At 45.2% G+C, this 10646-nt stretch overlaps 1 protein-coding gene across 1 annotated transcript in view; it reads left to right on the top strand.

Moving 5' to 3' along the window:
• LOC106813757 (vacuolar protein sorting-associated protein 13B-like) overlaps positions 1–10646 on the top strand; it is a 46895-nt gene that overhangs the window by 31082 nt on the left and 5167 nt on the right. The window contains exons 42-51 of the mRNA XM_014817978.1: positions 666–727; positions 1142–1681; positions 1751–1885; positions 2009–2366; positions 3536–3712; positions 4401–4571; positions 4920–5108; positions 7310–7539; positions 7796–7933; positions 8429–8685. Of these exons, the coding sequence (XP_014673464.1) occupies positions 666–727; positions 1142–1681; positions 1751–1885; positions 2009–2366; positions 3536–3712; positions 4401–4571; positions 4920–5108; positions 7310–7539; positions 7796–7933; positions 8429–8683 (2255 nt within the window). The 3' untranslated portion in view covers positions 8684–8685. The remainder of the gene's footprint in view (positions 1–665; positions 728–1141; positions 1682–1750; positions 1886–2008; positions 2367–3535; positions 3713–4400; positions 4572–4919; positions 5109–7309; positions 7540–7795; positions 7934–8428; positions 8686–10646) is intronic.

Genomic DNA, 10646 nt, shown 5'->3' on the forward strand with positions numbered 1-10646 from the left:
CTCTCTCTCTCTCTCTCTCTCTCTCTCTCTCTCTCTCTCTCTCTCTCTCTCTCTCTCTCTCTCTCTCTCTCTCTCTCTCTCTCTCTCTCTCTCTCTCTCTCTCTCTCTCTCTCTCTCTCTCTCTCTCTCTCTCTCTCTCTCTCTCTCTCTCTCTCTCTCTCTCTCTCTCTCTCTCTCTCTCTCTCTCTCTCTCTCTCTCTCTCTCTCTCTCTCTCTCTCTCTCTCTCTCTCTCTCTCTCTCTCTCTCTCTCTCTCTCTCTCTCTCTCTCTCTCTCTCTCTCTTTCTCGCTCTCTCTTCCCGCCCCTCTCTCCCTCCCCGTCTCTCTTTCTTTCTCACTCTTTTTTCACTCTCGTCCTGTCTGTCTTACTTTTCCCCTCTCTCTTCATTACATCCTTACCCTTTCCCTCTCCTTTCCCCTCCTCTGTCCTTGGCTCGTGTTCGTCTCGTCCTTACAGCCCTCACATTCATCCTTGCTTTTTCTCTATTAACCCTCGAGGTTTATCTCCATTTTCACAGGGTCTATTATATCAGTATATCGGGGAGGTTCGCATTACACTCTGTTGTAGTGCAGTGCGTCATTTCAAACTGCACGTACTTTTAGCCATTAGATGATGCACATTACGTTGATTGGTACCGAATAATGAGTCAGCTGTACTTTTCCCAGGTGTAAGCGTGACAGACGAGCATGATCAGCTAGTCATCATTCCGGATTGCAGCGATGTAAAGGTATATGCTATATACTATAAAGCTAATAATGTAAGATAACAAGCTAATCCTGTGATGGGATACAATAGGTAGAGTATCTGACCAACTGCACAAGGAGGCTGTTTGGGTGTCTTTGTGTGTTGTTGTTGCAACAGCATCCGCAATATACTAATGGTGTTGTTCTATGAAGCCATTGCCCTTGTGATCAAGACTAAGAGCATAGGTGTACGTACAATAGCACCTTCTTTCTCCTTAATTTCATTATCTGCTTATTAGTATTTCATAATTGAAAACTAATCGTTAGTAACTGCTTACTAGTGATTAATATCTGATTTTAACACATTAAGAACCACTTAATTACTCATATTCATTGTCTACTTTAAGTAACTGCATGCTCAGGTTCCATCTGGCTAACCTTTGTCTAACTGCTCACAGGTTCACTTGGAAAGGTCGGGCTATACCATGCACCTCTTCATCGATCCTGTGACACCAGCAGAGTTCTCTGCGAAGGAGATCAGGAGTAGGATCACTGCTAGTAGAGGAATAGTGGATGAGCAGACTGGTGAGGGGAGCCGGCGAGGTCAGGATACTGATGCTGTGTCGGGTGCGCGAGGCAACGATGGTTTAGGGATCACTGCAGCACCTGCTGTTAACGTGGAAGGAAGGCTGAGCACGGAACAGTCGCAGAATGGCAGAGACCTCCTGCCAGAGTTACGTGGGCAAGGCACTGTTTACTCACAGCTGAAGCTTGGGGAAAGTGCTGCCCAGGAACGCAGGGCGGAGACAGAGGACAGTAACCAGGTGTCATCGTCGCCGGGCGCCGCGGTTCGCAGGGCGGAGACAGGGGGCGCCACGTTGACGCGGATCTGCGACGTGGACGTGTCCGTGTTCTTGCAGCACTGCTGCGTCGTGCTGCTGGACGACCTCGGCTTCTCGACCCACAGCCGCGACGTCGTCCGCGTCAGCGCCGACAACGTGCTGCTCGTCTGCTCGCCCGGCGCGCGCAGCAGCCAGCGCCACCTACACGCGCCGCCGCCGCTGCAGCAGCAACACCTGAACGTGCTGCTCTGCGTCGGCGACGTGCAGATCGACAACCAGATGTTCGGGCAGGGCAACTACGACTTTGGCGTCGTGCTGGCGTCGCAGGCGGGCGTGCGTGAGCACGGCGGCGGCGAGGGGGCGTGGGCGACGGCGGCGCACAGGTTGGGGGCGCTGCGGGCGCGCGCGGTCGCCGTCGTCGACGCCGTCGTGCTCCCGGCGGCGGCGGCGGCGGCGCCGCGCCTCGTCTCGCTGCGCGTCGAGCTGAAGCCCGTCGCGCTCTTCCTCGAGGACACCTTCCTCTTCGACGTCGCGCGTCTCGTCGACGGCTTCATCCCGACGCGGCTGTCGTGGCGGCGGCGCCGCCCGCGACCCCGCGACCTCCCGTCGGTCGTGTGGCGCGAGTCGGCAGGCGCGCGGCGGCCCGTGCGCCTGCAGGGGCTCACCGTCGGGCCGCTGTCGCTGCTGGTGAGCGCGCACGCCTCGCTGAAGCTGTTTCTCGCGTCGGACAGCACGCCGCTGTCGTTCGGCGCGTTCGAGCGACGCGACCTCTGCACGACCCCGTGGTGTCTGGCGAACGCGCTCCTGAGGCACTACGCTGCGGGCGCCGCGCTGCGAGCAGGTAGGGGGCGCCAGTGGATGCCCGAGTGTCGTCGTGTGCGATCGAGTCCTTTTAAGTGCTTGCTAAATGATATTAGTGATTTTTTCTCAGCCGGTAAACCTCTGGCTGTTTCTATATTCACACGTTAAATGTGAGAAGCGTATAGGAGATCATGTTATTTGTGTTTAAAAAACGAATCGGTAGTTTCTTTTGCTCCCGCTTTGATTGGATTGATTGAGTCTGAGTATTGTAATAATAAGAAGACAATTTCTTGTCATTTCTGCCATTTTTAAGAAAGTGTGCTAGAGCAATATTGAAAGAAGAGTTCTGGGCTAACATATTACAACATGTAATTCCACTCGGTTAACTTTCAGATCTCGGCGAAAATGGTCGACATATTGTTAGCAATGTGGCTAGGTTTTAAACCGACTATGTCACGACTAAATCAGAAAACTGCATAACTGTTGACAAATTATAACTATAAAACAGCGGATGAACTGCAAATGTGCACCTGCTATCTTCAGATTCGCGATAATGGAATGTTCAAACGGTCCCACAAAACAAGCACACCTGGTTACGTGACACAAATATTTAGATTATATATAGATTATATATAGACTGGTACCTATCTTGAAATTTATACAAAGGTAACTAACCTCGTGGAGAAACAGCTAGCGTTCTGGTCTCACGAGAGCAAAAATCGAGCGCTACGTTTGTTCACATATGTAAACAATCTAATTTGAACTACATCGATATATGATCGGTGCACATGTTGGTGGAAAGAATATTGTTTGAGTGTTCTATGACATGTTAGCCTTACTATATACATTTCGTGTTATGCAAGGAGTACCGGTAAGCGTCAGAACGGGTGAGAAAATATGAAAACGGTTGCTAAAAACGTGAGAAATCCTCGCTTTAATTGCGGTAGTCTCGTCAGGTTCTTCAAACGTTTGCCATGTCTAAAAAGGCAGACATAAATGTTATCGTAAGTGACTAATCTATCTTTAGCAAGCTCGGTAGTTGGCTCATTCGACTTGTGATGTCATAGGTCACTGATCTATATTTGGCTGGCTGGGATGTTAACTCATTCGACTTGTGATGTCATAGGTCACTGATCTATATTTAGTAAGCTTGGTGATTCGGTCACTCGACTTGTGATGTCATAAATGTTGCTGAACTATGTTTGGCAGGCTGGGTGGTTGGGTCACTCGACCTTCTCGGCAGCCCAACCAGCATGCTACGTGAGGTCACATCCGGCATGGCCGACCTTTTCCGCATGCCATACGAGGGAGCCACCCACGGCCCTGGATCATTTATCGCTGGCATGTCGAGAGGTGCTGCCTCACTGCTGAGACACACATCCGCAGGTAAAATAACTGCTACAGGGTTTCTTCTGATGGAAAATTAGACAACAGAGGTATTTAAATGGCCAGTTTGGGGGGAAAAACGTGCATGAAAGGCGTGCCATAGGTACGCATGTGGACGCTGCAGGCAGACGCGGGGGGAGAGGGGAACCCCCCCTCTCGCGGGGGGGCGTCTCCCCCAACATATTTACACTATTTTGACAACGGCGGGTAAATACAGGAACATTTTCACAATGGCGATGTTAAATTTGACAGAGGCGGTGCGCCACTGTGCCTCTTATGTATAAGAAACCCTGTACTAGTAACGTAGGGGGTCGGTGTCATTAATTAGCGAATGTCGTCAGAGGTCTGTGCTTCAGATCACCCTAATCTTTGTAAACGTGAGTGAATATGAATTTAAAAACCATAAATGAGGATAGAGATCACAGACATACAAATCTGTCGAGTATTACTATCAGGTAGAGAAGAATTAATGATATGTCTTTCAGTCTGTGTATATATAAATGTATTAATAGCCTTAAAATAAATTGTAGCCTACACAATTCTACAGCTTTTGCCTCATTCCTTACCAATTCTTATTCCTCCCATTTACCCTAACATATATAGCCCTGTACATATATCATGGTGTATAATATTATTTCAGCTAACGTACACCTTACTGACTGAGCTCATACTATTTGTGATGGTTTAGGTGCAATCACGTCGGTGACTAACTTTGCACTGAGTGTGTCACGAAATATGGACAAACTGTCGTTGGACAATGATCATGCTATGAGACAGGAAGAGATCAGAAGACACAAGCCAGACAGACTGACCACTGGTCTCAGGCAGGGGCTGACTGGACTGGGAATTAGCCTGTTGGGTAGGTACTATGCCTACATATATTTGTTTACATCAAAAGTATTAATTAAAAAAAATGCTATTAATATAACCATGAACATATCTATATGTACATGATATAATGTTCCATGTTAACATGTTATCCCTGTTTAGTATGTTTGTTATTTATTATATCTATGTTATATTTTCCTTATAATTATAATAAACTGTCTGTATGAATGATAGTGTAAGATTGATTATATCAGGAGTTTATCAATTGATAGACTTCTGATTACATGAATAGATTACATAATTGGATGTCCATGCCTATTCAAAACATACTGTTTACTGGTGAGTAAAGGTCAATATGCGCAATTCATTACGATTGCAGGTGCAGTTGCTGGCATCATTGATCAACCAATTCAGGTGATGACTCGAGCTATCCCTGACAGTGCTGCTGTTACGCCATCACGTGCAGCAACAGGCGCAGCCATTGTCACGGGCGTCGGTAAAGGACTGGTTGGTGTCGTAACAAAGCCATTAGGTGGGGCAGCCGAGCTGGTATCACAGGCCGGACTAGGTTTGTAATGATTTTCTTGTGTAGAGACGTAATTTACACTATAGCATCTACAATCATAAGTTATGGGAAATATCGCCGATTTTCCCATAAAAATTACCGAAATTACCAGTTTCTGAACTGCGTCTGAATGCCCGAATTCTCGAGACAAGCACATAAATCCATTTTAATCAAATTGTCAAAATTTAGCGTCATGGTTTAAGGACCCGTTGCAGACGTTAACAGCAGAAGTTGAATTAAAAATTATTTTCTTTATACATTATTACACGCAGGTCCTCCACGTGAAATTCGAATTTTGGGGAATAAGCTTACAGCTCTAATAGATACGGAATTTGAATCTTCGCTCTTGTATGAATCGGTTTGGCAGAAATTGCCAGAGCATGTTGAAATTACTGTGAATTTCTGTAGTGCAGTACATACAATATTGCAGTCGGTTACAGTGAGGGGTTAGATGTCAAAGGAAGTGTTACCTTATCCAATATTGTTAGCAAGCAAACACGCCCCGTAACAAGCTCCTAGTCCCACTAGCAAGCTAACAAGCCTCTTCACGAGCTCGCAGGCCTGCTACGCAGCTCTCAAGCTTTTTAACAAGCTCACAGGCCTGCTACGAAGCTCTCAAGCCCTTTAACAAGCTCGCAGGCTTGCTATAGGAGTAGGAAGCTTTCAAACCCTTGTTAATTAGACAAGAGGAATTAACATAAGCAGTTACGAGGTCAGGTCCAGAGAAATGTTTCACGGTTGTGTCAGCTCATAGGTCTTTATGACATTTATTAAAAACGAAGTCGCTTGCAGCAGATCAATAATACTTCTGCGCAGCGGACAGCAACACGCGAACGATTATTGTTTTTAGCTCATCTGACGAAGTCAGATCCAGCTCGTAGAATCGCATGATTGTCCGTGTGTCCGTTCGTCTGTGCGTCCGTGCGTCTGCCCGTCGGTCCGTCCGTCCGTCAACAGTTGGGCACAAATATTAACCGCTCGACGTACGGTCACGATATTCGGGAACGTCGGGGGTGGATCGTAAAAAGAACTCAGGATGACAAATTTGGGGGTCAAGGGTCAAAGGTCAAGATGTGTAAACGGAGGGGGAATATTTCCCCCTTAACTAAAGGTATAGGAGGAAATACGGAATTGCGGCACAAATCTTAACGGCTCGACCTATGCTCTTAATATTCGGTGTATAGTGTGATGGGCAGGAAAACCATCACCAGTTCGAAATTGGAGGTCACAGGTCAAAGGGCAGTGGGGGAAAGGTCAGATATCAGACATTTTCTGAGGACATGGCCTAATGGACAGATTGAAAAACTTTTTTGTTTCAGCGCTGACCTAACATTTTTATCACTTTATTGAAAGGACCATGAAATGTCCTTTCCACTGACGTGCGAAGAGTAAGTGTCTGATAACCTTTTGACCCTCAAGAGGAGGGTTAAACATGGATTCCTGAACTGCCTCAATGATGTCACAGTGTTCTCATATTCATGGCACATCCATAATCTAGAAAGCCAATAAGCCTGGATAGCCGAACGCCTACAGCACAGGCATCACGGATCAAAGGTCGTTGGATCGAATCCCATCAGATTTTTTATTATTTACCTGTTTTCTGTATTTTTCTATCTTTATCTATTTAACTATTTTTTTCCAATTAACGCAAATATTTACATGATTTATTTACAACAATTTAATAACAACAAATAATTTTTACAACAATTAATATTTTTTTAATAGGGTTAGGGTTAGGGTCACAATGCACCATAAAACAGGAGCTTCAGACACGCGATTGATTTGTATCAATCAATGGGATTTGGGAGGTATGCAGAATGCAGAAGGTTGCTGAAATGATGTGTACGCAACTGCGTATCTGCATATCTGCGCCTAACAAAGGTGTCACTACGCACGACTTAAATGTTACGTTTATAACCGTAGCAACAGACCTCAGATGAGCCCAGATGCTTTGCGGCTCTTGTTATAGTGTGAGTTGTTATTTGTGGTGGCTGCGATGCGTACATACAAGATTACTGGTATCAATAGCTTCAGCAGTATTTAATGTCACTTGTCTGAACAGTAGACAGTATCCCCTGTAGTACAGTGTTATCCTGACAGACAGTTGTCATGTGCATGAACAATTTTACCAGATTATATAGTGTCACTCTATCTAGACTCATGTTGACTCGTGTTAAGGCAAGATAATATTAACTCTGTTGCAGGCCTGCTTCATGGTGCTGGCTGGTCGCGTTTGCCGAGTCTTCGCTACAGCAGTGCCATTTATCCAGTATCTGAGTTCACGAATGCTCATATCAAGTATCAGTGTAAAGTGCTGCAGAGTAGTGATCTACTAATACCACTGTGTAGAAGGGACGTCATCTGCTGCGTTGAAGCCAGCCCAATCCTGCAGTCTGCCCTGAGTCCATCTAGCTTTCTTGTTCTCACTCCTGAGGTAAGCTTTTGCTGGTGATGCTTTAGGTTTTACTTGCTAGTGTGATTAGCTATGTAACATGAACTATACGGAGCTCTAGGTTTCTGTGCCATTAGTTATATGTAACATCAGCTGTGTAGCACCAGCTCTATGGCTTGCCGTAAACGTCACGCCATCTAATAACGTATAAATTTGACATTAAGACTGAATTGCTGGTAAAAGATGTCATGTGAAACCTTTTTCAGGATTTGTTAGTGAAGGTTGAGTTTTGTTTCAGGCTTTGTTCGTGATCAGTGAAGCAGAGGATAGTCAGCAACAAGCATTTCAAATATCCGAAGTCGACTGTGAGGGCGCAACCAGTGATGCTAGCCTGTTATACATCATTCCACAGTGGCAACTAGAACCTCTCACGAAGGTACGCTCTACTTATATTGCCTGTTGCATATTCTTTAAACGTCTTATGCTGCCCTAATTTCTATGTTTTAGTACTGTTTTGAACTGATTTATTATCAGTCAGATCTCATATAGCATGGAGATTCACCTACTCCATGAAGCTAACCAGCTATATGGCAGGTTTTTGGATAACCAATTCATGATTCAGTACTGGACAGCGCAAATGCACGTACAGCCCCCGTATTTGTCGCTACCGTATGTAGCGCATTTGCGTCTACTTTAGTCCTTCCCGGTGCCTCACATTGCCATTTGTTTCTGGATGGAAAATGACAACTTGCAATTGTCATGGAGTAGTTTAAGCCTCCAACACGTAATTCCTACTTTCACTGTGTAATAATTTCGTGTTACGATGTCTTTTGTGATACTGTCGCTTTACATGCTATACCCCATGTAATAGGTGTTTTCACTTCTTATCATCGTGTAAGTTGCAATGCATTTTACCTATTTCGCCCCGCAGCCTGCAGCACAGACGAAGGATAGAGTCGCAGAATTTGTCGATAGGACGTCTGCACTGGTAACTTGCTATGAGGGTGACCGATCAAGCACCTCCTCACCATCCCTCAGCAGTCAAGGTCACGAAGCTGCCTCCACCAGGGGGAGCCATGCGATGCAGGGAGTGCGATATACGTTCAGCATGGACTCCCGGCTGAGAGAAATGTTCTTGTCCTCGTTTGCCTACACGCAGGCGTCAGCGGAGTATATGCTGCGATAAAGGTACGTGCATGTGGTTCAGCAAGCATTCGTCGTCTTGATGATGTGACCCCCGGGCCCCCACTCCGAGGTCGGAGAGACCGCATGCGCGTTCCCAAAATCTCCGGTAAAGGGGTATTTTTCGCGCGACAAAATCCGGCCCAAGAATTGTAAAAAAGGGGGTGTATTTGACTTTTCACCCGGAGATTTCTTTAAAAAGGGGGTGTTTTTCCTCTCTTCTTTTCATCTGAATATCATAGAAAACTTTATCAAATCCGGGATCAACATTCTCGAAATTCTGCTAGTTTTGAAAAGCTTGCATTCAGGATTATTTCGGATTTAGGGGGGTCTCCAAGGCAGGAAAACCCCGCAAAAAGCCCGCGAAAGGGGGGTTCAGAAATTTTGGCAGTTCTGAGATAGGGGGGTGCTTTCAAAGGAAAGGAACGAGCATATGCGTATCCTAAATAAAACCGAGTGGGGGGCCCGGGATGTGACCCCTTCGTTATGCATGCGGTGGATGTACATTCGCTGTCGACACTCAATTTTATTTGTAACGTTTCATACTGTGATTTTTGCATTAAAACAGGTTATGTGTTGGGTAAGAATCGTTGCAAGGTATAGTAAAATATATGGAGGTTCGATTTAAGTATCTCAATTTATGTGGGGTGAAAGGAACTAGGTTTTCAGCACCACAGCTAAAAAGAAAGGTTAAAACATGACGGATTCTCTGGGAACCCTGATAGTTTAATCTATGCTCTAGATAATAATTCTCTCGGTACAATCGGATGGATATTCGGGCAACCAGTACGTGCGCTGGACGTGCACACGCATAGACACTTTCTGACAATAGTAGTTGTGAAAGAGTTTTTCTGTGATTTTCCTTCATGGGGAGTTATGAAAACTGCTGCATTGTTCAGACACGCTACTGCTATACAGTACAGTCGGTTAGGTCAGGAATCAAGGATACCATCAAAATCGTTCAAAATGTGAAAAAAGTGTGAAAATTGGTACACTTGCATACTTTTGTATGCTCTTTGATTTAAAGACAGGACACACGCGATCCAACTACAACTTCGGCCGCCATCTTGAATTCAAAAATGGCCGCAATTATTTCTTAAAAAATAGCTATATCTCGGTTAATAATCTTCGTACAGACGTAATTTGGGTTACTATTTTATACAACAACGTGATGCATGTGATCCACCATTTCGGATTCAAAATGGTCACCATCAAAATTACAAACTTAGCAATATTTCCGTTCACGGAAGATATAGAGACGTGAAAACGGGCGCAGATTAATAAGCTCTTTCATATTAAAACAAGACACACAAGTTCCAATTATAATTACAGCGGCCATATTGAATTCAACATGGCCGCCATCACATTTTACTCTGTACTTCAAAATGATCAATGACATAGTATAACAGATACAAACAAACATGGTGAAAATGTTGAATTACCGGGTTTTCTCAGTATATAACAAACACAATGCCAAACTGGCAATCCCCAGTGTGAGAGAGAGATAATTCAAGACAACAAGTTGTAGTATACAGTACACAAGAACATGCATGGCAAGCTAAATAATACTATTGTTTAAGTTAAACAAATGTCTCGAAACTGCATTGTCCACAAGTTGTCGCAGATTGTCACTCAGTGCGGTAACATGTACCTGCACAAACACAAATATAGTACTTGTATGTACAGTATAGTATCTGTTATGTGCGTGTGTTCTCGCGGGCGTATAGGTATCTGTTGTGTGCGTGCGTGCTCGCGCGCATTTATAGCTATCTGTTATGTGCGTGCGTGCGTTCTCGCGGGCGTATAGGTATCTGTTATGTGCGTGCGTGCTCGCACGCGTATATAGCTTTTGTTATGTGCGTGCGTGCGTTCTCGCGGGCGTATAGGTACCTGTTATGTGCGTGCGTGCTCGCGCGCGTATATAGCTTTTGTTATGTGCGTGCGTTCTCACGGGCGTATAGGTACCC

This window comes from Priapulus caudatus, unplaced genomic scaffold (assembly GCF_000485595.1).
Source record: "Priapulus caudatus unplaced genomic scaffold, Priapulus_caudatus-5.0.1 Scaffold820, whole genome shotgun sequence".
Classification (NCBI taxonomy): domain Eukaryota; kingdom Metazoa; phylum Priapulida; class Priapulimorpha; order Priapulimorphida; family Priapulidae; genus Priapulus; species Priapulus caudatus.